General features: G+C 37.4%; 1 protein-coding gene across 1 annotated transcript; it reads left to right on the top strand.

The window, feature by feature from the left end:
• Positions 1-97: 97 nt before the first annotated feature.
• Stk17b (serine/threonine kinase 17b) lies at positions 98-27,812 on the top strand. The gene is made up of 8 exons (XM_031367482.1): positions 98-244; positions 9,010-9,174; positions 13,989-14,201; positions 18,269-18,413; positions 20,271-20,397; positions 22,281-22,329; positions 23,813-23,992; positions 27,339-27,812. Exons 2-8 carry the CDS (start codon positions 9,053-9,055, stop codon positions 27,619-27,621), a joined length of 1,119 nt encoding a protein of 372 aa, XP_031223342.1. The 5' UTR covers positions 98-244; positions 9,010-9,052; the 3' UTR covers positions 27,622-27,812.

Genomic DNA, 27,812 nt, shown 5'->3' with positions numbered 1-27,812 from the left:
AGCACGCGCTGCCGGCCGGCGCCCCGCCCCGCCCCCACGTGACGACCCCACCCTCTACAATCGCTCCGATTGGCTCTTGGGCACCAGTGGGCGGAACTTAACGAAGTACAGTGTCCCAGACGCGGCTGCACTTTTCAAACCTCAACTGTAAGAAGCGTCTGTCGGCGTCTGTGCGGTCGCCGCCGGGAGTCGCCTCACCGGGGCCTGGCTGACGGCGACCAGCCGTTGTGGGGAAGAGTGCGAGGTGAGCCCGTGTAGCCGTGGCCCCGTCGGAGGGAGGGCAGAGCCTGAGGGGGCGGCGCGCAGCTGCGGCCGAGCGGTCGGTGTGGGGGCGCGGGGACCCTGCGGCGAGCCCGAAGGCCAGAGCCGGCGCCTCGACGAGGTCCTCCGGGTGGCTCCCGGGCTCGGGTGCCGTGTGCGCGGGACCCCTTCACGTCGGGGCGGGTGGACGCGTCCGGCCAGCAGCCCCGGAGAAACTTTGCGGTCATCGCGTGGGCCGCTGTCAATCCCGGCGTGGGGGAGCCACAGCCGTTTCCATGACTTTCTGGCTTTAAAGCAGTGGGGAATCCCTTCTGGGCTTGCGACCCATCCTCACACTAGACAGCCGCCTCATGGCCACGGTCTGGATCTTTATCCTGACCCGGCCTTACCGTGGGAAAAGCGCTTCACTTGGCTTCCCTCTCGGGATATAGATGAGCGGAGACAAAGTTGAAAGAAACTTCACGGCCAGCTGGTGGCTGGTGGCTGCGTTGGGACTAGAGGCGCGCTGGCTTCCAGCTTGCAAGTTGGAATTAAGAAATACTTCTGAAAGCCTAGGAATTTCAATCCTAACCATTAGCTCACTGCATGACATTCGCTGAGGGTTTGGCTGACGTCATGTTTACATCCCTGGCACCGATAACGCCAAACCTTGCCGGCAGGTTTGATACGGTGTGGACATTTTTTTAAAGTTTTCAAGTCTAGGAGAGAAACTAGTGTGCCTTGAGCAGCAAGGTCTGCAGAGGTAACGAGGCAAGTGGAGACAAGCATATGAAACATGGAGTTTTGAACTCAGAGAGCACAGTTTTATTACAGAGAGATATAAACTCACTTTCTCATTGGTACAGTCTTCTCGGTGAGATGCCCAGAAGTGTTTTTCAACGATTTTATAAAAATTGAATCACATTGCCTTAAAATTGTGTATATTAAAAACCACTAGCCCATGAAATTAGTGACCAAATTTTAGACCTGTCTTTTCTTCCAGTCTCTTTGATATTAATTTAATTTTTGGTAGTTTTAATATTTCAAATAATTGCTTTTTTTTAGATACACATACATTTTAAATAATTTTCTGGAATGAAGGTTTACTATTAAAGCACATTTACTTACATGACAGTATGTTTAAGTTAGAAAAGTAACATTTCTGTAATTTCAAAACCTTTTTTTGTATGTGGATAGATTGGTAATAGTTTTTCTTGGATTTTTTTTTTAAATGTAAGAATTTAGTTTCAGGAGATGGCTCTGATGGGAAAGATTCTTGCCACTAACTCAAATGTCCTAATCCCCAGGACCTACATGGTAGAAAGAGAAAACCTCCACTTACAGCTTGTCCTCTGGCCTCGAAACTTGCATGTAATAAATATTAAGAAAAAAAAGAAATTATATTTTGGTTAAGGTAGAAGTGGCATTTTAGTAGAGAGTTCATAAATTAGCAATCTAACATCTATATCTAAATTAACATCTATAGACAATGTAGGCATTTAATGGCAGACACTTTTAATTTCATTTTTAAGTTTGTATTGACAGTGAACAGCTTATTGGGGTTAAGTGAACAGATAACCATGTTTTCAATGCTTTGTTGTGTATTTGCTTGACAATTATAAGGAAGGATTTCTGTGTCAAAAATCTCCCAGTTTTTTTAGAGACTCAATTTAAAACTAGATTTTTTCAAGATATGATATATTATAATACTTATTTCCTGTGTCTAAAATTCTTACTTCCTGTATCTTGACATTTGCTCGACTGTTGAGCCATATCTGAGTCTCGCTTACCAGTTTTAAAGGAGTTTTGTCTTTTGAGACAGGGTCTCACTGTATAGACTTAGCTGGCTTAGAACTCACAAGATCTGCCTGGCTCTGCCTTCCGAGTACTGAAATTAAAGACCCATACTACCAGCTCAGTTTTGATTATTTGTATGTTTATACGGCACTGTTGGGGATTGAACCTGTGCCTCGTGCATGCAGGGTTGGTACTCTGCCAAAAGAGCTATATATGCAACTAAACGTAGTTTATATTTTCTATTCCAGACCATTTAGAAAAAGATGCATTTTTGAACTGAGTTCAAGACAGAGGAATATTCTTTTCAATTATCTTGTGCATGTAAATGGGCCCCTTTTTTGAATTTATATTTATACATGATATATTTTGATTGATCACTTTGTTTTTTCCAACTAGTCCAAAAAGAGGATGTACTTTAAGTATGGAGAAATTTTAATAGTAAAATGGTAGTTCTTCTTTAACTCTTTAAGAATTAGATTCCAGTTTACATTGTAACAGTTACTAAACAAATATTATTTCAGAGGTGCTATTAGTAAAGGGTATGGTAATTTATTTTACAATAGAAACCCAATTTTTCATTTGATGAATGATGGGCACTGTGTAATCATTGGCCCGCCATTATTTCCGTTTTCAACATCTTCTCATCCTACTTCCCAATTATAGGATCTTCTTTTTCTGAAAGTGGGAGGGGATGGCATCGGGCTTTACTTACTGTCTTGGCCCAGTGTCAGGCTGAGGTTCCTTGCCTGGGACTTAACCCTGCTGTAATCTATACTCCAGTGGTTGGACTAGAGTCAGTTGGCTTCCCATTGTGACTTTCAGGGAATTAAATTACTGGATTTTGCTTGCTGTTCAGTATTTAAAAACAAACATAACAGTACAGTGCTGTGAGTAGAGTACACAGAACATAGAAATCATCTGTCTACACTAATGCTGTCTTCCAGGCGCTGGCCAACTAAGACACATCCCTCTTGAACACGCAGAAAGTTCTTTTTTCTTACAGATGCTAGATAAGTAAACCTTGAGTTTATCTGCTTCCTAGACACAGCTCAGTCTTGTTGGTGCCCATGTAGTAGAGAGAAGTGCTTGGCTGCCATGTTCATTCACATTTACTTCATGAAGGTCTAGACTTGTCAGTCTTTGGATAGGACAAGAATGTGGCTTTCAGGATGTTCTTAGTTAACGTAGATATTTACATGAAAACAAGTGGTTGCTTAGTCTTGAACAGTTAGAGTAGACTACATGGTTTTGTTTGTTTGTTTTGGTTTGTTTTTGTTTTTTTAAATCTTACATTATAATAGATGGTAAAAATAGTTTTATTCACATTTCTGAATTATGTGGCTACCTTGTTTTAAAAACAAGTTCTGTAAGAGCAGTTTAAAATATTTCTTATTTAGCTAACTACTGAAATAAGCAGAGACTGTTTTGAAAGCTTTAATACTGCAGTTTCAAGATGAATCTCAGCTCGGCTAATCCTTTTAGATGTACCTAATCATTTATTGGATTTTGTTCAAACAGTTTTTAATTCTTACTAGGTACACCATGCTGAGTTGCTTAAGCTTGGTTAAAAGGTTATTGTCCTTTAGACACAAAATATGATTGCAATCTAATGTTAAATTTTCAGGTAAATTGGTATGTCAAGAGTTCTCTTGTTTGACGCATAAAGAAAAGACATTTAAGTCAACCTGTGGGTTTGAGGCAAGGCTTCCTGGGGCAGAGCATGAATAAGAAGTAGCCATTTAAGGAAAGGTAGAAAGGATGTTTCAGGCAGAGAAGTAAAGCAAAGAAGTGGAGATAAAATATGAGATTGAATTGTGGCAGGAAATGAAGCTGGTGTATACTCATCTTCTGGGGTCTTTGTGTATCATGCTACAGAGGATTTTAAGTTTTAGTTCCTGGGGCTAGTAAAGGAATCAAAGCAGGCAACTTCTAAATGCTTTTTTTTCTTTTTATTGCATTCTGTAATTTCTACTTTTATAAGCCTTCTCATTTGATAACCTTGAAATGAATAACTTGAATGGAGCTGCTAGAGATTTAGAAAGATGCTTATTTAGTGTTCATCACACTTGCGCTCTCCATTCAACCAAAGGCACAGATCAAATGTAAGTAAGATGTTGGTCTCTTCCTTCCTTTATTGATCCACATCTGAATTCTTACTGTAATTGAAATAGGAATTAATGAAAAAAATTGGAAAAAGTATGGCACATACTAGTGTAAGATTAAAATCTTACTTGTATCTTCTGTCATGCATTTATGCCTTTTATCAGTGTGTCTATAATTGTTTACAAACACGAATTCAGTAAGTCCCTTACGATATTTTTATTGGTATAGTCTGATAAAATAGGAAGTGATTTCAAATTAGGTAAGATACATTGGTAATTTGTGAATTTAGAATAAGTTACATTTTTGTTTAGAATTTGTTATAACTGAATTGTAGAAGAGAAGATCTGCAGATTGTTTATTAGAAGCAAGAGAATTGGTGGTAATTTTAAGGCATACAAGGAGAGACAGAGAACTGACTGTTAGCCCTCCATGACAGGCAAGCCATTTGTAAAGACTTTGATGGACAGAGGTGACACTTGGACTCCATTATATTGAAATTGACCAGAGGAGAAATGGGAAAATACCTAGACTGACAACTCATTTAAGTGTAGTAAGTAGATAAAGGCAAACAAGAAAGCTGTATGGATCCTGAAACAGCTTCTCATGCAGGTGTATTAGCAATAGAGAGATGTGTCTAAGGTTCGTTTTCTTGAAATATCTTCTTTTAAGGCAGAGTTTATATTTTGGAGATTCAGAGCCATAATGAAATGAGTTGTAACATCAAAAATGTATTTAAATATAAATGAAAAATTTGCAATTACTCAGCATTGTTTTCAGATACATCTGTTGTCATACAAATACCCATGGCATATTCGTCCGTAATAATAGCCATCAGTTCATATGAGTGTTAGAGAATGTGTTAGGGTATGAAGTTAATACATGCTAGAGCCCTGAGGAAAGTCCTTTAGTGAGCTGATAAATAAGGACTGGTTTAGACTATCATTATGCATTTCACTAACTTTTATTTTTAAAAAAGTTCCTTTTCTCTTCATATAACTAAATAACAGGCTTTGCCAAACTTAATTCTAATTAGTATTCCTGTATATCACATATTAGACTCTTTTGGAAGGTCCCAGTACAAATCTGGGCTTTTCTCAACTATATACACACACATACATACATTAATCTTTGAAAATCACATATGCATGTAATGTATCTTAGTTATATTCAATGCCTACTCTCTCCCTTCATCTTTCCTTAGAACTCCATCACCTCTCTCTCCTACCTTCATGCCCTCATTTATTTAATCACACAGAGCCCATGTAGCGCTGCTCATATGTACTAGTGAGGTCATCCAGTGGGAATCTATCAGAGGCCACACACTCCCTCCTCTAACAGTCATCAACTACTTAGAGCTCCTCAGCCAGGGGTGGGGCCATGGGAGCTCCTCCTCTCCATGCTGGAACTTTAAGGGTTTGCTCTCTCCAGGTAACCAAAGCAGCTGTGAGCTGATATGTGCAAGGTCAAGTCTTGCCTGCAGGACAGCATTTCATAGCACTCCTCCCTGTCCTCCAGCTCTTATGTTCTCTTCCAATATGTTCCCTGAGAAAAGTGTTTTAAAGTCACTGCTTACTATAATGAGTTAAAGCTAAGTTTATTTAAAAAAATGCTAAGTATTTTTCTATGTAACTATAAACAGTGTAATAATTTTAACTTAGTATATAGCCTGAAGTTGTACATGATCTCTGCATGAGATCTGACCTACGATTTGTATAATGAACATCATCAGCTATACATAAATGCAAAGAAAAATTTGTAAATCTAACCAATGATGGCTCTTGAATTTCAGGAAGTAAATTCTGCAAAGTAAATGCTGCAAAGTATATAGATTGGCACCTTTGCTCTTGCAAATGAAGAAGAGTTTGCATATTTCTGGCCACATATTCACAGCCATTTTCTATTATAAGGAAGACTTTATCAGTTGTTTTATTGTATATTCATATTATTTAGGTTTAAAGTATTTAGTCTCAGGTGATGACATGACAGCAATCACAGCAGTCTTTATTGATTATTGAAGTATAACGCTTTAAGTTTAGATAAGCTAATAATAAGAAATTCTAATTACCATAATCTCACTGGGGATGACTACTGCGAATATTTTGCTGTAATCTTCCAATCTTCTGTTGGCTTTTATAGTCTACCCACTGATTTATCATACTGTTTATAAACTTTTATGTCTTTACTTTAATATTTAATGAGTTAATCTTTAAAAGTTCAACTTTCTTGAGTATGTTAATATGTTGGATTTTAGAGTTTATACATTCAACAGGTTTTTGTAGTGTTTTTAAATGTATAAACATCCTTAATTAAACATAAGTCTTTAGCCGGGCTTGGTGGCGCATGCCTTTAATCCCAGCACTTGGGAGGCAGAGGCAGGTGGATTTCTGAGTTCGAGGCCAGCCTGGGCTATACAGAGAAACCCTGTCTCAAAAAAACCAAAAAAAAAAAAAAAACAAAAACATAAGTCTTTAGTACCATAAAAGGATCATATTGCCCCTAAAAATTGAGAGTAGAAAATGCTTATTTATAAAATGCTTATTAGTTCCAGTTTCTATGAGAGGTAAACATCCTAGCATCTAAAATCTATATGAAAGAAAAATTAAGACTCATGAACTTGTCTCTCTGATCTATTGCAGTGTTCTTTGTTGATGAAAAGTGTTGGGAAGATAGCCCTGGTGTATCAGTGATTAGTCCTGTCCTTTCTATTTGTAGAAATGAGAAAAATGCAAGTGTAATCATAAGTGTAGGTACAAAATTCTGAAATCCAAAGGTGGTGCAGAAGAGGCTTTTCTTAACTGACTGAATTAGAAATCGATATCCATATTGATTTTCCAGACAGTACAATGTCTTCAGATCTAAGAAGGTATGAAAAAGTTAACTGAACACAGGGTGATGGCATAGGCCTATAATCCTAGCTCTCGAGAGATAGGATTATAACTAGTTCAAGGTCAGCCTGGATTACACAGAGTTCTAGGACTGGACTGCATACTGAGACTCTTAAAAAAAATACAGACAGCTATTGAAAATGTTTGGCTATTTTATGCCAATGTTTTCACATGTCTTCCATTTGTTTTTATGTCTCTTTTTTTTCTCATAAGAACACCAGTCTTAGTGGATTAGGGCCCTACCTTAATGCTCTCTTTTTAACTCAGTCAGCTCCTTAAAAGCCCTTATCTGAAAAAGTAGTTATAGTGTGAGGTACTGGGTTTAATATTTCACCTAACAGATACAAGGAAGATCTAGTTTGGCCTATAATAGTAGCTATTAGGATTTGAATATATTTTGTCCTCTAGACTTGTGTTCAGTTCCCATTGTGAGGTGCTTTGCTATGTCCTGGCAGACCTCATATGCATTCTGTATTTCACACTCTTAACAGTCATGCCTTAAGTCTTCAGACTGCTTTAGCCTGCTATTACATCCAGCCTTTGTGAGCTGTTAAGAGGATGAGGACCTCAAGTCTGTGGTTCAAGCCACTGGGAAGTGATTAGGATTAGGTAAGTTTCTTAGGGTAGAACCCCTGTGGTGATGAAGCATCCTAGTGACTTTATGAAAGAAGGGCAAGGAACTAGACGTGCACACTCCTTGTCTCTTGCCATGTAACATTGTGATATTCTCTTGCAAGAAGGCCACCATCATTTGAGGCTCCTTGTCCTTGTCCTTCCAGAACTGTGAGCCAAAATAAGCACATTTTCTTTATTAATAGCTTGCCTTGGGAATTTCAATATAGTAACAGAAACCAGACTGATACTGTAGGGAACTTAAAATTCTGTGTATGGCCTCATAGCTGTAATGAACAGTAAATGGAATTTACATCCAGGAGCATTCAGCTCAATTCTTTTCCCCGCTCCCCAGTATTGGTATTCTTAGACTCCAAGAGATGTATCCCCAACTACCTAGAGAAGTGTTTTGCCCCAGGACCAAAGGTTATAGAGAAATAATTTTCAAATTTGAAAACCAAACAAAATATAGAACAGAAAACTGCCTATTTCCTAAGTAGAAGATACTAGTTGGCATTTGAATGTAGCAAAGATTTAAAAAACAAACAAAAAACAGTTGCTGTGGGCAGGAGGTGAGGAGAGGAGGGGGATGTGGCACAGGAACCGACTCTAGAGGGTTGGGTCAAAGTCCCAGCAGAATAATTCCTGATCTTTCATGGCTGAGAGTGCACCGTAACTACACAGATTTGGTTAATATCGAATAGTAATTTGATACTAAAAGTACCAAAAGTTGCAGACTATGAACTTTAGATATGGATTTGACTTTGGGTTGGTAACTTATTTATGGTCAGTTACTGACCCAGCAAAATACTTTTCAGCACTGGGTTTTGCCAAGGGAAGAACTGTTAAGGTCTAGGGGGTGGGTTCTAGATTTAGTTTTGGAAAGTAGCCAATCCATGAACAAGTTCTATTTCTTGACTTACATGGGACAGAAATATAATGCACAAAATGTGAATTTGCCATCAAGTTTGTGGACATGTGGAATTAAAACAAATACTCATAACATTACTATATTAAATTCCATAAGTGTATGGAAGCTGTGGCCTTATAGAATAGTAGTTCACAGTCAAATAAAAATGATACCTCCTTCCACCTGCATCATAACTATTTCTTACTATTTTTATAGCAGTTTCTTTTTTAAATGAAGTTGGTAGCTTTGCTTAGGTACCATAGAGGAGGGGATACCATCCAGTTTACGTCTGTGTGTGCTTCTGGCGTTTTCTGCTTGTGAATAGAATAAGCTCCTGTTGTTCTATCTTAATACTATATTTGGAGTTGTGTAAGTAATGCACATCCTGCCTGAGATAATGTCTCTTTTTTTCAGTTACATTTAAGTTCCATCTTCTCTCTTCCTGTCTCTTCTTTTAACTAGGTAAAAGTCAGTGACTAGAGAAGCAGGTCTGGCAGTCACCAACATGTCTCGGAGGAGATTCGATTGCCGAAGTGTCTCGGGCTTGCTAACTACAACCCCTCAAACGCCGATGAAAACAGAGAATTTTAATAATTTCTATACGCTTACACCGAAAGAACTTGGGAGGTAAGGAAACTTTGATATGTGTCCTGGTTAAATTCAGAGTTTTATTTGTGTTATAAAACTTGGAACTGTTATCAGCGATTAGAAAGAAAAGCTTTCATCTCCATTTTCTTAGCTGAATAGAAAATTAAATCTGAGGAGGAGTTCATATCAAACATCCCACCTAGCTCCAGATCTCATTTCTTTTTGCATCTGCATCTGTAAATGGGAAAGGACAGCTCAGGCTGCAAGTCCCCATCTGGGCTCTGCCATTGATTACCCGTGTGACTTCAGTTAAATTATAACATCTCTTAGTGCCAGTGTTTCATCTGAAAAAGAAATAAAGATAATTGCATTCAATTTATGTAGATTTTTTTTTAGGGTTAAATTGCTTAATGTTTGTAAAGGGCTAATATAGTGTTACATGTTTTGGTTTAATACTTTTTTTTTTTCAATTCCTAGCTACTGTGTCTGAAAGAGAAAGAGATACTTCTTCATTCCACATGTACATACTCTCATAAATAAAGGATACTTAACTCATGTCTAATATCACAGTTTTATATTACAAAGACTTGGTGGTCTGTATTAGTAGAAGGCTGCATAAATTCTGCCTTGGCTTAATCAAGTATGCATTTCTTATGGCCAAGCATGCCCTTGACATTGAGTACTACAGTAATTTTTTAGTATGTATTAGAAAACCTGTGCCAAGTTACTTATCTGTTGTGTGTCTTCTTAGGTTTAAAGCAAGTATGGTTGTGAAGAGTTAGGTCATATTGTTTTTTTTTGTGTGTGTGTGTGTTTGTATGGAGGCAAATGTTTGGCTTATGCCACAGTGGTTTACAAAGTGTTTTGTATTGATGGGTAGACAAAAATCCAGTATGATCTCAGTGTGGAATCTCAAATTGGCTGGACTATGAAAAGTAATTCTTTACTTGTGTCTTTTATGTTTTAGGTAGAAGCAAGTCCTGGCCTTTCTCTTTTTTTCTGATGTTTCATATAGCCCCTTTTTCATAACAGAGATGAAACTATCTCGCAGACATACAAAGTTTTGCTTCCTGCTCTGCTAATCTCTCCTTCATAAATAGACATGGTTTTCTTTTGGTAGCTATATTCACTATATACTTGATAGTCTTTGAAATATTTAAACAAAGCTGAACATCATTAGTTTTCCTAAATACTTATCATATGAGACAGTATCCAGACGGATCCCTTTGTTCAGTTACTCTATCTGGACCACTTTCTGCTTTTGATTGTTAAAACAGGGGCCTAGTAGATGACACAGTGTTATTCACAGTTTTACTTTGTGAAAAGACTGCTGAAGCTATTAGATGACTGTGTGTCTCCTTCTGTGTCTTGTCCCTCCTTCTCCTCTTCGTCTCCCTTTCTTCTATCCATTTTTGTCACTGGGGATGCCCAGTTTGTGTCATGTAGCATCATATTATTCAGACTAAGCTAGTTACTTGAGCTTCCTTTGCTCTGGATCACAATTTGTGTGGTCTTCTTAGTTGAATATTATCTCTCTTTACTTAGTTGAGAAGATAGACTAAGTGTGTTCAAGTTGCCTTTTATTGTAAAACATTTGGAAATTGCTCTGAACAGATACTTAGACAAAGACTTCAGCATTCTTCTCTGTTTTTCTAGGTTATTATTTGGATGAGTAACTTTACTAGGTTAACTGCAAAATGATAGGCATAGAGGCTAAAGGGAGCTTTTTTCCTTTAACTTTGTAGAGGACTTGAGTGGGGCCACTGTTAACTTTAAATTGTCTACAGGTGAAGTGATGTCATAAGGAACCAGCCTGATCTGGAGTTAAGTTTGCTTTTAAACATTTTAAAGCAAAAGCTCATTATAGGTTATGATGAAAACAAAAGTCAGATTACAAGTGTCCCAGCATCAGATGGCTTCCTGGAAGAGACTTAAATCGCATCTTTTAATTGCTTTGGGCTAATGACTCACATGGTAAATATTGGTGCATTTAATTTTCAACATTGGCAATTAAAAATTCTACTTTTTAAAGTCTTCCATAAATCTTAAAACTCTGTTAAGCTCGTAACCAGTCTTAGTGTGCATGTCTGATGAAGTGAAGTTTGGGTTCATTCTTTTTTTTCTTCTGGGAGGCTTGCATATTTTGTAATTTAGAAACATAATTCTAGCATGTGGAAAACTACAAGTTATCTGTCCATACCAGCTGGGTTTAAAAATTAATTTTAAAGTGTCTTTTTAGCAACACAAAGGGAAATATATAACGTAAGTCTAAGTTCATTTTTCACTAAACTGCATTGTTCCTGTTTTTTACCATGTTCGGTAAGTTTTTTTCCACCCCTCCCCCAGCTGAGGCAAAGTTTCATTGGCCTTGTGGTTAGAAGGGTGAGGCAGATTCAGAAATAAACGTCAGCTTCCTTTGTGGCTTACCCTCCCCATCCCTTCGTGTTTTATTGTGTGTTCTAGAATGCAGAGGGTAACGGCTAGACCTTTCACTGCTGGGAAATCTAGTCAGCTTTGCCCTTTAAAGATGTGCATTGACTCTTATTAAGGCTTTACATTTTCTTGATGAGTTCTCTTCAGTTTGGTATAGGGACATATTTTAAAGATTACTGTTAGACTTCTTAAACTACAACTGGCACCTTAGAATATAAAGCAGATACTTGTTTTTTTCCCCTAACTCTGATAATAATGGTAAAATATCTTGCTTCACAGTATTTATATGAATATATGCATATATGTAACTGTGTAAATATGTTGATGTAACTTTCTCAAATGTTTAAAAATGCAAATGTGGTGGTGCACACCTTTATTTAGTCCCAGCACTCTGGAGGCAGAGGCAACTGTGGATCTCTGAGTGAGAAGCCAGCTTGGTCCAGGATGGCCAGGGCTGCAAAGTCTCGAAAAACCAAGAGGAGGAGGAGGAGGGGTTGGGGGAGGAGGAGGGGGAGGAGGGGGTGAGGGGAGGAGGAGAAGAAAGAGAAGGGGAAGGGAAGGGGCAGGAGGGGGAAAGGAGGAGAGGGAAGATGAGGAAGAGGAGGAGGCGGCAGCAGCAAATGTGGATTTAAAACATAGCAAAATGTGTGGTATTATAGTAGCTATTCAGACTCTAGCGTTTGTTCAGAAGCATTTCAGGTGATATTATGTGTTAGTTAGCTAAATATAGATTGTTTTAATAGACTTGATTAATTAGATTAGACACATCCCTGTCTCCAGTCCCTTGGCAGTGAGCACTGTCAGAAGAACCATCACCCATGACATTTGGCCAACCTTGTCCTTATGAATATAAGAGTAGTTTAAGAGAGTCTTAGGAAGCTGAAGTAGTGAGGTAAGAATAGACAAAACTTGTTAATATTGCTACTTGTTTTTGAAACAGTTCTAGTTCATTGATGCCATCAGCTAACTGGAGTATAGTGATGTCATCATAACTGCAAATGCCTTGTCTTTCAGATATGTATAATGTCCTTGGCTTACTAGCTTGGTGAGGGTTTTTCTAAAACCTCAATTCCCTTTTCTGTTTTAGACTAGTTTTCGATTCTATATCTAAGTAAGACTTGGTAGGTGTTAAACTTAATAAACAAATCCATTTTAAGGGGAGAAATTGTTCCATAGTTGTGAGACAAGAAAGTTAGAAATTTTTGGCACTGAACAATAAAGTATCAGGTTTGTATAGGCGGTTTATTTCATTGAGATATGTTTAATAAATGTAGGCTTCATATTAGAGATTGTATACTTTTTTAATTATTAGCTACATGTTTTAGATTATTGACACTGATTTTGAGGTAATTGGGAAATAATGAGGAGAAATCTGTTGTTCTGGTCCTTGGGAATAACAAATAAAACCCAGCAAGCAGTTTCTTCTCCTGATTCCCACACAAGTGGTTAAATGGTTGACCCTGCTATCAGCTGACCATCTATGTTAGAAGTATATTTCTGAGAGTAACTGTAGCAATGGAGTTAAAATAACCAGTTTTTGGAGATTTATTTGTACCTGTTAGTATCAGAATAGAATGTGGTTTACTCTTAGTTATTAAATTGGAATATTTTAGACTAAAGCCTAGCAGGTTTATGGTAGGCTTCAATCTGAAAACCCTCTGGAATTGAATGTAAACCTTCCTTTTTAAGGGTATACTGCCTTTTATTGAAGTATGCAAATCAATAGTTTGTTAGTTCTTAGAATAATCCTAGCTTCAGAATAGCTTTATATCTTTGTAAAACCAAATGCTTATAATAATATATGCATATACCAGGAAGAAATAATCTTTGTGCTTTTAAGTTTGGGTAAGATGCTAAGTACTTCTATTAAAGAGATAAAAACACATATACTTTCCTAAAATGATAGACATGACATTACTTGGTGTCTTTATACCAAACTGTTCATCACACTTAATTTTTTTTTTTTCAAGACAGGTTTTCTCTGTGTAGCCCTGGCTGTCCTTGAACTCACTCTGTAGACCAGGCTGGCCTCGAATTCAGAAATCCGCTTGCCTCTGCCTCCCAAGTGGTGGGATTAAAGGCGTGCACTACTACTGCCCGGCTTAATTTCTTACTTGATCCCAAAATACAGTTGAATACCTTCCATAGGATCCATATCCCTTGTGTATCTGTTAGAGGCATAGAGTTGATAGGCCAATGATATTATCAGATATACTGAAAATGTATTATACTGATAGTAAAAATAGTAGTTTATTCTATGATAATCATCTACACTTATGCAGTAACATTGTAGACTTAATAAAAGAGCACATACTATTTGTGTCAGCTTATACAAAAAGGAAAATTTTCTAACGACCCAGACACATGAAAGACTTCACCTTAAGTTGGAATTATTAAATTGCCCTATTCTTTCTTTCTAGAGGAAAATTTGCTGTGGTTAGACAATGTATATCAAAATCAACTGGACAGGAATATGCTGCCAAATTCCTGAAAAAGAGAAGAAGAGGGCAGGATTGCCGGGCAGAGATTCTGCATGAGATAGCTGTGCTGGAGCTGGCCAGGTCTTGTCCCCACGTGATTAATCTGCATGAGGTCTATGAAAATGCAACGGAAATCATTTTGGTGTTAGAATAGTAAGTATGTGCTTCCATACATTTAAGGTCCTTATTTTAATTGGTGGAATACGCTGCAGAATGCCAGAGATAATAACAGCACAACAACATTGACTATTGATAAAATATTAGAGAGACATGATTTATATTCATACATTTTTGACAAGGCTAAATATATAGCCTCAAACATCAAGACCAAAATTCATTAACAGCAGGCAACAAACATAGGCAACCCAACAATTTGGGAATATAGTTGAAAGAATTTAATTCCATATTAATAGTTATAGGCAACCCAACAATTTGGGAATATAGTTGAAAGAATTTAATTCCATATTAATAGTTTATAAGTTGAGGTTTTTGTCTAGAAATAATCTAATGACAACTAAAATAGAAGCCATGTTTTATGTTTTACTTATTTGTTTAGTAAAACATGTCAAGGAAATGATTCAAGGAGAGGGCTTGTAAAAGATGTCTACTACATTGTTAAGACATTTATAGTACATACAATTTAAAAAGCAATGTCAGCAACTGTAGCCAAAAGAAAAACAAATACGTCTGGTTAGTGAAAAATTGAAAACACTAAAATACTCACTCAGTAATGGATGAAGTATGAGACTGTTAAGATCATCATGGCTTGCTAACCAAGTTCAGCATCAAATACAGTTACTAGTTTATGAAGATGGACAACATTTGAAAGAGAACAGTAAATTAATACTGAGTTCACCGCCTGTTTTGATAGGCTTTAGTAAATCCACTTTAGCACAAACTGAAAAGATAAATACTGTTTTAGGGAAAATAATGCTACAGACTATAGTAATTTTTTTTACCAGTCAATGTACACAGTACATTGCCCTTTGAGTGTAAAAGTATATTTGTCCTATTTTACATTATTTGTATGTGTATATGGAGTATGAGTGATGTTCTGTGTTTGCATGTGGTGTGTGTGTATAATGCACAAGCATATGGAATCCAGAGATAGATTTTCGATGTCTTCTCAGTTGATCTTCATCTTATACATTGAGACTGGGTCTTTGAGTAAACCTGGAGTGTGCCTTTTCTGCCCATCTGGTTGGCCTGCTAGCACCTTAGATGCTCTGACCCTATCTCATGTGCTTAGGGTTATAGGCAGGCCCCCACCCCTGCTTAGTGCTCAGAACTTCATCCTCATGCCTGCTGAGTTATACCCCATCTCCTGTGAGTTTTGCTTTAGGATTTATGTTGTAAGGAAGTAGTGATTTGTTCATGTGGTTTTTAAAAATCATTGTTTTATGTAAGGAAAGAGATTTGACTAAAACTTGTGAATGGAAATGATGATTTTTAAAAGGTTAAACTGACATGTAATTTACTGAACAATGAGTAGTATATACATTTCTCAGAACAAGATAGATAAAAGTGTGTTCTAGAAGCTTCAGAGTAAATTAGCATAGCGGGAAATATTAGGAAATATCTACCAGTGCCATTTCAGTGTTCATGCATTTTATGATGATTTTTCTCAAAAGTTCTTCGGCTGCCTTTACTCTAGTTCCTTTCTGGTAAATTATGGGAAAAATAGCTAACATTAAAACAGCTAATGAAATACTAGGTATAGAGATGAATACAAGGCATTGACTATAATAGTAAAATCCTGTTTGGAGATCATCTGAAGAGCTACAACAAAATTTCTCAGAATCATAATGTATTTTATGCATAGGTCATGTTCACAATCTGAAAATGGATCCAGGAACCCTATATATTCATATAGGGTATGTGAATACTATGTATTCATGGCTTTGTTAAACTGTTGAATAGAATTAATTAAAAACCTATTATGATCAAATTAGTAGGCTCTAATCGTTTTTTCCATTATTTTTCTTTCATGCCAAATTTGTCCTAAATTTATCAAAGGTTAAAATTTGTCAAGTAGGCTTTAAATCTCCAATCTGTATCCTTCTGATGTGGTTGAATTGGTGTTTGCAGACTTCCTGGTTCTGCACACAAAAGGTCTCCATGAATCTTCCCTAGCTGAACCTGGTCAGCCAGCTCTACATAACACTCTGGTTTCAGTGGAGTATCTGTCAATTCTGCTTAAACCTGCTAATACCACACCTGGCAGAAAGCAGCTAGATTTCCCCAGCCCACTTTTTCTTTTAAGCTAAAGTGTGGCCCACTATGGCATATAGTCAGGGTGAGAAATATGGAGGAAGGTTAAATCCGTCTGCTTCTGTTTATATTCAGAGTTAGGATTTCATCTTATAAAACTCTTTAAAAATAATTTTTGACTATTAAAAAAAAGGTTTGCATAATTTAGAACTCAAAGACATATAAAAAGTTGGACATGGTGTGTGTGTGTGTGTGTGTGTGTGTGTGTGTGTGTGTGTGTGTATGTGTGTGTGTGTTATGGACATTGAACCCAGGCCCTCATTCATTTTAAGCAAATAAGCATATATGCTGTATCACTGTGCCATGTCCCTAGACCCACATATGGCTAAGTTCCAAAGAACTCCATTGTATGGCTTTCTTGGGTTTTTTGTTTTTGTTTTTGTTTTTAATTATTTTTTTATTTGGCCTGTGATACATAGGTGGAGCTTCAGGGCAAATTCCTGGGAGTTATTTCAAGCTCAAAGAATAAGTGTGTGTCCAACTATATACAGTGTCTGAGTATGTTTTGAGTTACTGCTTTTGCTATCCTTTGTAACTGTCTGTAAACTTTCTTTAGTAATTACTGTGGCTAGGAGTTCTGATAGTTCTATTGTTCTCAATTTAAACTTTTTAAAAGTCAAATTATTTACTTTTATAAATTAAACTGAAGTCCTTGTAATCACCTTATTTTATTTTTAATTTTAATTTTTATCAAAATATATAGCCCACATAAAAGTATTTCATTCCAATTATAACGTCTCTGTGACTATTTTAGTCCTTTCTTTGACTATTTGAATAAATAAATGCTACTTTCTAGAAGGTGGTATGGTTGCATCTTTTTATAAATGGAGGAGAGATGTCGAGACTAGTCCAGTCACTGTATCTCTACTCTGATGTGAATGAAGACTTTGTTCCCACTAAGTGCTTTGGAAGCATGTGCAAATAACATGTTTTCTAAATAGGCATATGGAGTTTTTAATAATGCTGAGTTTTGAGCAAACTAAAATTAATTATGGCATACACTTTTTGACTTCTTGAAGACTATATGGAAAAAGCATCCCTTAAAACAATACAGCTTGGAAGGAGACCTTGCCTATAATTTACAAGTGGTAACATTGACTTTGTAAGATACCCTTTCTTGTTAGGAAATTACAAAGTTCTGTTGATTAACTGTGTCATTGTAGAAGACATTTTAAAAGTTCATGTGCTAGCTCATTTAGCAGTAGCCAGAATGAATTCTTGATTTCTGTGACACAATTGTGAGCAACCTGCTGACCTATGTCTCGCTTTGTATGATTTCCTCAGTTCATGGTGTATTCTGTACCTTGTAAAGTGCCTAGCAAACAAATTTCTGAAAACCTAATGTATCATCTTTTTATTTCTTACTTTCTTAGAATTGTGTTCTCAGTATTATGATTGCTAATCATATCTTGGCACCATTACAGGAATATAGTTAGACCACTCTATTTTTGAGTGGGATTTTTAATTATAGTAAATGGTGTTAACTAAACAGGGAGAGGTAAAGGTATATTGCCAGCCTACATTATGGACTCCCACTCCTTTCTCAAGACACCCCAGTTGGTTTCATGAATTTTCAGGTTTTGAATGAGTGGAGTAGGATTGAAGTGAAGTGTATGTCTTTGGCACCTTCAGACATGTTCCTTACCAGCTGATAGTGTTTTCTGTGTTGTCATAAACTAGTGTCAGCAGCAAATCCTTTCCTTGGAATGCTATGTACAGATTAATTAGTGACAGCTTACAGCTACATTGGTGCTTGAAACATTCAACTTGGAACTTAAGTTTGAGGCCACTGAATCCTACTTACATGTTTCTTAGTTTTGACAGACAGAGTTGGTATACACACACTAACATTTACATGGCTGTGTGGTTTTCACTTAATAGGTATACAGTATTTAAAGTTTATTTTTAGGTAAATGATTTTAAAAGGTTCCATTTGAATTTTCTTTCAGTGCTGCAGGTGGAGAAATTTTCAACCTGTGTTTACCTGAGTTAGCCGAAATGGTATCTGAAAATGATGTTATCAGACTCATTAAACAAATCCTTGAAGGAGTTCATTATCTACATCAGAATAACATTGTTCACCTTGATTTAAAGGTATGTTAATGTGATTTAAACCAACACAACATTTGTGTTCCTTCTGTGTTCTTGGAGGTTCAGTGTTAGGGTGCTATTGATACAAACAGGCTGTGTTGTGCTCCTCCAGACTGCAGTGGGTGCCCTCTGCTGTGTGAGCTGTGTAGGCCTTTACTTTGTATTGCAGACAGGAGAAGCTGCATGTGGGATAAGCTTGAGTTAAATCACGTAAAACCCATCATCCTAGTAGTACATCCATACTAGTGCTGCTCACCCTGCTCCTAGAGGCCCGACCTCGATCTCTCCTGGCACCCTTTGAAGTGATTGGTGCTGATTGCTGTCCACTGCACTCTCTTTGCTCCTCTTTCCTCTGCTCCAGATCTCACCCATCTTTCTCTAAAGTGTCGTGGCCTTTGTGCAGATTAGTCAGAGTCCTTACCCTAGTCCCTAGAACCACGGTGGTGCTCTCTGGTGATGCTGCTCTTCCCTAGTCCCTAGAACCACGGTGGAGCTCTCTGGTGATGCTGCTCTTTGTTGTCTTTCACTCACAGACTTTAAAGTCTGGAGGAGCCTGTCTTGGGTTTGTTGAACAATGGCCTCTGCTCTGCCTAGACAGTTTGCCTGTATGAGCCTCTGGTTCTGTTGCCACTTTCATAACATAATTCCAAGTCACTGCATGTCATAGCCCAGGCCTATCTCTGATTTCCAAATCTTTTCCCAACCTTGGATTCAATTTGAATCCATTTGAAAATTCTCTAAATACTTTAAAATGTACAATGTCCAGCTGTCTCTCCTATCCCTTAAGAAAACAAAACCAAAACTAAAACCAAACACACAAAAAACCAACAACAACAAAAACCCAGCACCATCTACATTTGTCCCTCGTGGAGAGGAAGGAAATTTTCCCAGTCGAGTCTCCCCACCGTCTCTCCTATAATCATATGGTTGGGAAAGAGGCAACAGAGTAAGTGCCAGGGTGATTATCTCTGATCAGCAAATTTTTGGTCTGTCCTCATCAGGGCAAAGTGACTCATACAGCACTTGAAGCAGGGATAGCCTATAAACCTGGCTTTTAATACCAAACCATGAAGCAGGCAACAGAGGTGACTTGTCTCTTCTAGTGGTCTCCTGTCACCCTGTTCAGACTGTTAGGATTTTTTTATGCAGAGACTTTGAGCAGCACTTCTACACTTACAGTGGGCTCTGACAGGGACACTGTCAGTCTGCACCTGCAACAGTAAAGTCAAGTCATATGTCTCTAGGAGACAGTGGAGGATATACACATCTTACTGTCTAAGCTATAAACCTTGGGACAGTCAGGCCCAGCTCATGTAGAGCCAGCCATCATGTGATTCAGAACCACTTTCTACTCTAGATGGGATATGTATGTTAATTCTTTCATGCTTACTCTGCTATCAGACAGACCTTTTTAACTTTCCTATAAGACTTAGCTCGAGCAACATCTCTACTGCAAAGACTTCATGGGCTTGTACATCTCTTTCTCTCTTTCTCTCTTTCTCTCTCTCTCTCTCTTTCTCTCTCTCTCTCTCTCTCTCTCTCTATGTGTGTGTGTGTGTGTGTGTGTGTGTATGTGTGTGTGTGTGTACGCGCGCATATGTGCTTGCCAATTGAACTTTTTGTGGGCAGAATTTGGTACATCTTAAAAACTAAAAGTCCTTCTTGACTGCTTCTTAATTTCCTTATCATGAAATATGTACTCCTCCTAATTGGGAGTTAGTGAATAATGGGATAAAGTATCTAAGAAATATATAAGTTCTAAGCAATAGGTTCTACTCAATATATCTTTAATCTAGGATAATAGGATAAGTACACTCCTTCATTGTCTGTTGCTTATCACCTTTTGTGTGCTTTATTTAGCCACAGAATATACTTTTGAGCAGTATATACCCACTTGGGGACATAAAAATTGTAGATTTTGGAATGTCTCGAAAAATTGGGAATGCATGTGAGCTTCGGGAAATCATGGGAACACCTGAATACTTAGGTAAGAATTCCATCTTATTTTTTGTACCATTTTGAATTCTTTAAAAGTATATTTTATGATAGATGTATAGCTCATGAGGTAGAATGCTTGCATAGTACCAAAAAGAAACAGGAAAGCCTTCACATATTCTAAATTGCACAATCCCAGGACTCATTTGATTCAGAAGTTGAATGCATTCAAATTTGTTTATGACTCATTAGATGAGTTATAGTGAGTACAGGAATATGTAAGCCTTTGGAACAGCTCACAGGACATGGCTAAGTGTAAACATACAGTTCGTGTTTCTACTGGCTTTGTATGTAAGGAGAGGAAAGCATAAGGGGGAAGTCAGTAGAGAATAGGCAGAAGGTAGAGCTAAGACAAAGAGAGCCAAGGAGTGCGAGAGCCACTGAGGGCGCTGGAATGACTCTCACATCTGCTTCTGTCTCCTGGCCCAAGCGAGCTGTGCAAGCCATGTGCAGTACAGCCTTTGGCTTCACAGGTGCCGTTCAGTGTTTGTCGCTGTTGTTTTCAAATGTGAGAGTTTCTAATAGGACTGTTAAGGGCTTCTGGGTGAAAGGATACCAGAAAAGATGATGAAATAATCTAGGATTATGTCTAAATTAACAAATTTGATTAGTCATATTAAAAACTCTTAAGATGTGTGAAAAGCACATAAGCATTAATATTTTGAGATAGCTATCTTTTTTTTTTTTTTTGCTTTTTGTTATTGTTCAAATGGGTATTTTCATTGAAAAGATAAAGGCAAACAGAACAGGCATTATGAGCTAAGCAGTTATCTCCCAGAAATGAAGATTACTAACTCTTGAATGCTAATATGGGCTATAGTGTCCTATACTGCATAGTTACAGTTAACAATAACATAGTACACAAAAGTATACAAAAAGGTCATTGTAGCTTGGTGACACTGGCAGCATATATAATTCAAAAGTATCAATCATAAGAATGTTGGAGTTGAGAAAGTTGTTTTTGAAGAGATTATAAAATCGTATTGATTAAATAAAGTGCTATTTGGAAATTCACTGTAAGGTTCAGGAAATATAGATAATTCATGTTACATTTTGAAGGGACAAGGAAAGAGACAGGTAAAAATTGCTTAGGAAGTTAGTTTTTTGTTTTGTTTTGTTTTTTTAAGATTTATTTATTTATTTTATGTGTATGAGTACACTGTAGCTGTATAGATGGCCTTGAGCCATCATGTGGCTGCTGGAAATTGAACTCAGGACAGCCCCGCTCCATCCGGCATAATACACTATAGCTATTTTCAGAAGCACCAGAAGAGGGCGTCAGGTCTTACTACGGGTGGATGTGAGTCACCATGTGGTTGCTGGGATCCGAACTCAGGACCTTTGGAAGAGTAGTCAGTGTTCTTACCCGCTGAGCCATCTCGCCTGCCCGAAGTTAGGTTTTTGATAATTTAAGAATATTTAATCTGCTTCAAAAATCTTAGCATTCATAAGATTTTTTTTCTTAAATATCATAAGAACATGATCTGTTTTACCCATAAGAGATAAGTTTACATGAAGCCAACAAGATAATATAAGTTAATAAAAAGTAATAAAAGTACACTTGTAAAAAATTGTGCTCCTGCCATTTCGTTTCTTCCTAACACTTTTTCTGAGGTCATCTTTAATGCACTGGCTCTCTGCTGCAGAGCTTCAGGCTCCTCCAGGGCAGCACTGACTTGGCCCACTGCCCACTTCTTCATACAGTTTTCAAATATTAGATGTCTTAGTGTCTAATTTCAAAGTAATTAAAATCTTACTAAATTTCTATTGAGTTTGTATTATTCTGCCTTTTATAACAAGTCAAGTTCTAATTTATGCAAGGTGATTATCGTGTTTTAAAGTTTGCCTATGTTGAGTCTTAATTTTCTCTTTCAGCTCCAGAAATCCTCAACTATGATCCCATTACCACAGCAACAGATATGTGGTAAGACTACTGGTGACCTAAATAACCATCTTTCAAAATTGAATAATATATATTTAGGTTTTTAAAAACAGCTTTAATAGTAAACATAAGGCTTTTAAAAGTATTTTTATGGATTTTTTGTGAATTTCACATCATGCACTCCAGTCCCACTCATCTCCCCATCCCCTCATATCTACCCATCACCCTTATAACCTCCTCCCCTAAAATAAAGCACATACATACAAACAACAACAAAGCATAGAAAACATCTCATCGTGGAAGCTGTAGTATGTCACAGTGCGTCCCACAGTATACCTCTGTCTACATATCTTTACTTGCAAATGTTCATTGCAATGAGTCATTGGTCTGGTTTGAGGTCTCTGGCTTCCATCAATATAGGATCCTCTCTGGGACACCTCTCAGTTATCTCAGTTGTTATTGCCCTGTGTCATGGAGATCCTGCAGCATTGAGACAGCAGGACCGGCCCTTTCAGGCTTCCCAACCATTCACAATACAGATTTTAGTGTGAGCCAATTCAGATAGCTGAGTTGGCCAGCCCACTGACTCTCCTAAGGCTTTCTTTCAAAAATTTTATTTAAAAGATAGCACTGAAAAATTTTTACTTCTCAGTAAGCTCTTGAGCCGGAGGCATAGAAATAGAAACTCCCTCCCATTGATCATCTCAGTTGAGTAAGAGTGAACCAGCCTGTATCAGTGACACACACTCTGTAGTCAAATAAATTGCTCAAGAAGTTAGGATGACACATCAGTCAAAGCATGAAGCCCTGCCCAGCTATTCAAGTCTAGAAGAGTTAAGCATTTGCTGAGCAGAATGAGGTCAGAAGCACACAGAGGCTCAAATTTATAAGGGTTCACCTGTAGGGAATCATGACGTTTGCAGTCATCTCAGAGAGACCTTCACAGGGAGCAGCACCGGTGTTGGCACTGGAACTTCTGTTGAGACCAACTGACTTTGTAGTCCAAGTGAAGAGTTTAGCATTACTGTCCTGGTTCTTTGAAACTAGTAGGTTTGCAATGGTACCAGAGGTCTGATGGATGGCTAAGTCCATGTGCAAAGCATGCTGTGCTGACCTGTTCTGACTCCTGGCCAGCCTAGCTCTTGACATATTTACAGCTTTAAGACATTCTACCCATCCAGCTTTGTGCTTTGGGAGACTTGCAGCCTTTTCACAGAACCCTGGCTACATCTCTCAGATCATTATTGTCATGGGGCAGACCAACAAGTGTCTGTACTGAGGGCCGTAGATAAAATATTTTCAATGGATTATATTTAAGTTATATGTAACATATCTGTGAACTCCCTGTTCTCTTGGTGAGGCAAATGTAACACAACTATTTTTGTTTTCATGGTACAGTAATCTCTAGAAGCAATTTAAGCATTTTATAAACTTTGCCAGACTTGTGGACTATTAATTATACTGAATATAAATACTGTTAAATTAAGTTCATTTTAAGTTTCCTTCTCCCTCCTTTGTTTTTCAGGAATATTGGCATAATAGCGTATATGTTGTTAACTCATACATCACCATTTGTAGGAGAAGATAATCAAGAAACGTATCTGAATATTTCTCAAGTGAATGTAGACTATTCAGAAGAAATGTTTTCCTCAGTTTCACAACTGGCCACAGACTTCATCCAGAGCCTTCTAGTAAAGAGTCCAGAGTAAGTCCTGCCTCATTGAAATGCTGTTGCAGAACAAGCAGCGTGTGCCTGCTGAGATGCTCTCTACACAAACATCAGGCATGCCTCTTAGCCTGTGTTTGCAAACTCTTGGGGGATTGGCAGCAAGTTGAAGGGAACTACTAGGAAAGAGGGTGGGGTTATGAGAAAGGGGGGGTATCTCAGTAATAAAGCCTATTATGTACATATATAGAATTATTATAGTGAAACCTATTTTATAGAATTAAAAAATGACAGTAAAATAAAATTACCATTAAGGTCATAAGAAAGGTACATTTTAAAGTTATATAGAATTATACATTGGTAAAATTTAAAGAAAGTTGATATGAAAGTCCATTAAATAACAAATATGTAACTCTAAGCAGAAAAAAAAAAAAGCCAAAAACTAACATCAGGAAGTTTAGAATGGAGGTATGATTTGAGGCAATGTTTTCTCAACCAACTGCTCATCCTTGGCTTACTACAATGGGACTTCAGTGTGAATGATTTCTGTTACATAACAGGCAGAAATTATTGATTGCCAGATATTAAAGAAGGAGTAAATGTCTACTCATGTGTGTCTTCATTTTATATATAAAAATGTTCAAATTTTGATTGCTTAAAAAAAAAAAAAGACATCCTGGAAGTATAGAGTATCTCTCACCCTGGCATGTGCTAACAATGTCATGTATCATGGTATTTACTGAAGAAAGGACTAGGCAAGACCCTTGATTATTGGCAGTTTTGAGGCAAGGAGAGGCTCTTGTTTATGAACCTGCAGGCCAGTGGTCTCACTTTATAGACTTCTAGTTTTGACAGACAGTCTCCTAGAGGACTCAGCTTCTTTATCTGCAAGAAAAAAAAATAGATTTCTGAATATTTTATTGGATTAATTTGATTCCAGACAACTCTTCCAAGGTATATATTAGGCATAAATACCTATTTTATATAAAGAGTAGTATTATGGTTTCTGTTTATAAGCTATTTTTGTTTTCTTAAGTAGTCTTTGCCTAGATTCTAAATTTTCTGTAATAAGCAGTTTAATTATAAAGAGACTATACACAAAAACAAGAGATTAGAAATATCTGTCTACCAAATGATTACTGTTTAATCTTTGATTTTATAGATGTTTTTCCTTCTTTTGAATAACATAAAGTAATCTTAAAGTATTGGATAAATATCATTATACCTTTTCAAGACTTAAGTTACTGTTTTAAGACATAAATGCTGAAAATAAGTTACTGATTTATAGTTCTTCCAAAGGTTTTCCAAACTGAAAGAATTTGAAAATAAAGCAAGTGTTTATTCTGTAATTAAGGAATCTAAAAATCAAGAGCAGCTCCCATTGCTCTGTAGACCATGATAGGCAGTCATTGTCATTGGCTAGTGTTTCTCCAGGTTGTATTTCCAAGAAGATATTTATGGGCATAGTTATCTTTTCTGTCTCTCCTTACTCAATATGAATTCTGTGGGCTGAGGGTGAAGCCAAATGGTAGAGTTTCCTTCACTTGTCTGAAGCCCTAGGAATTATCCCCAGTACCAAAAACTAGTTTGTGTAACAAAGATTAAGGAAGAAAGGTCAAAATTCAAAAGGTACATGCTGAATATTAAAAGGCTTAATTATTTTCTATAATCTTCTAGAAGATCTTGGCATTATTGTATATTAGAGGTAATTATGAGGAAACCTAAAACCATGTTTCAAAATACAAAAAAAATTTATACAAAAAAAATTTATACTCTGGAGATGATCAACTAAGTCTCTAGAAAGCCTTTCCTTAGTGTTCATTAGGTCATTGTCTATAACATCAAGACTTTGGAAGCACCAGTAGGTATCTGGCTAGACAGATTATGGTGTACTAGGATGGAAGGGTGATAAAATATCTTTAATTCTGTATTCATTAATTAAGATGCATTGACTACTTTGAGCTACCACCTCACCAGGCAGAGCTATCATCAAGAAAAAAGGATGTAGGGAGAGAGGAATCCTTATTCGCTGGTTGTGAGAGTGCAAATTAATACAGTCATTGTGGAAGTCAACTTGTAAGTTTCTTAAATTCAAAATAAAATAGTATATGACTCAGCTATTTCATATCTGGACATAGGCCTAGAGGAACTCTATATCCTACCATAGAGCTGTTTGTACATCCACAATTATTGGTGCTTTATTTACAGTAGAAAGGAAATAAAACCAATGGTAGATGGATAATGAAAATGTGGTACATATACAGAATGAAATATTATTCAGTTGTAAAGAAATATCATGAAATTTGCAGGAAAATGGGTGAACTTGGAAAGTAGGACATTAAGTGAGGTGCCTCAAGCTAAAGGGAAAAAAATCCCATATGTTCTGCCTCATATGCAGATCTTAGATTATAATATATACATGTGTATATGTGCAGAGCTCAAAGTGTAGGTATAGTCTAACATCTAGAAAGGAGAACAAGACAGGGTGCTATTAAGTGGTGAAGAAGGGTGGAATACAGGCTAAAGACACGAGTCATGAAAGAGGACATAAGGTTAATTGTTTATCTAGTTTCAACCCTGTCATAAGTTTTTGTTCCCTCCCCTCCCCTCCCCTCCCCTCCCCCCCTTCCCTTCCTCTTTCTCTCTGTGTATGTGTGTGTGTGTCTGTGCATGCTCATGTGATGAATAAGTACATAAAATGTAGCTGGCAGTGAAAATGTAAACCCTAGGTGAAGCTCCATGGCTTCAGCATGCCATTCTAACTATGTGGACATTCACTGAAATGAGTAGTTTGTGACTGGGCAAATGTTTGTTAGAATGGCTACTTAATCTAACTGCATGATGTCTTTATTTGTGAACTCATTATAATAAAATGGTTTTGTTTAATAAAAGTAAAATGGTGTATTATCAGTTGGGCAAAGAAAGCAAAGAGTGCCTCTTCAGGAAATAATGTGACCAAGCTCTAACTGCCCTCAGTAAGCCCTATTTTTTAAAAGCTCCACCACCTTCCAGCAATGCCACAGGCTGGTAGCCATGTTTTTAATACAGGATCCATTGGAGGACTAAAGTCAGTATCCAGACTGTGGCATGTTACACTGACAGACTTGGGAAATTTGTTTCAAACCAAATTTTGTCGTATCTTCCTCCAATGACCTATAAAATGCCAGCGGTGGTACCTATTTCTTAGGTTTCTTGTGATTATTAAATAAAAAATTAGGAACATATAAATAGCCCTGCCGTATACATAGCATTTAACAAAAGCTGTATCTACCATTCTGTTTGGACTTTGCCCTATGTGCTGTCTTCATGTTCGTTTTTAAGAGTACTTGGAAGACATGCTCAGCTTGCCTTGAGCGCTGACCTTTCCCTCTGCTTTCTGCCAAAGGAAAAGACCAACAGCAGAATCCTGCCTCTCCCACTCATGGCTGCAGCAGTGGGCCTTCGGAAGTTTGTTTCATCCTGAGGAAACTTCAGACTCCTCTCAAATCCAGGATCTGACCCTCAGGTCCTCTGAAGATAAGACTTCCAAGTCCTCCTGTAATGGAAGCTGTGGAGCCCGGGAGGACAAGGAGAACATCCCTGAGGATGGCAGCCTAGTTTCTAAAAGATTTCGGTTCGACGACTCCTTGCCCAGCCCCCACGAACTTGTTCCAGATTTGTTCTGTTAGCATTTTTCTCTGTGACTCATCTGGACTGACTTGGAAATTTGAAATCTTCTCTGCTGTGAGATTGTGTTTGTAGCTTCATATATAATATGTTTATATTATAAATGCACTTTTGCTTAGAAGAACTTAAGGAACAGTTTAAATGCTAGGCTTCTATTAGCTAGCATATCATTTCCTGTCCTGAAATTGTTTTA

This window comes from Mastomys coucha, unplaced genomic scaffold (genome assembly GCF_008632895.1).
Source record: "Mastomys coucha isolate ucsf_1 unplaced genomic scaffold, UCSF_Mcou_1 pScaffold14, whole genome shotgun sequence".
Taxonomy (NCBI): Eukaryota; Metazoa; Chordata; class Mammalia; order Rodentia; family Muridae; genus Mastomys; species Mastomys coucha.
This window is presented reverse-complemented; position numbering and strand designations above follow the sequence as displayed.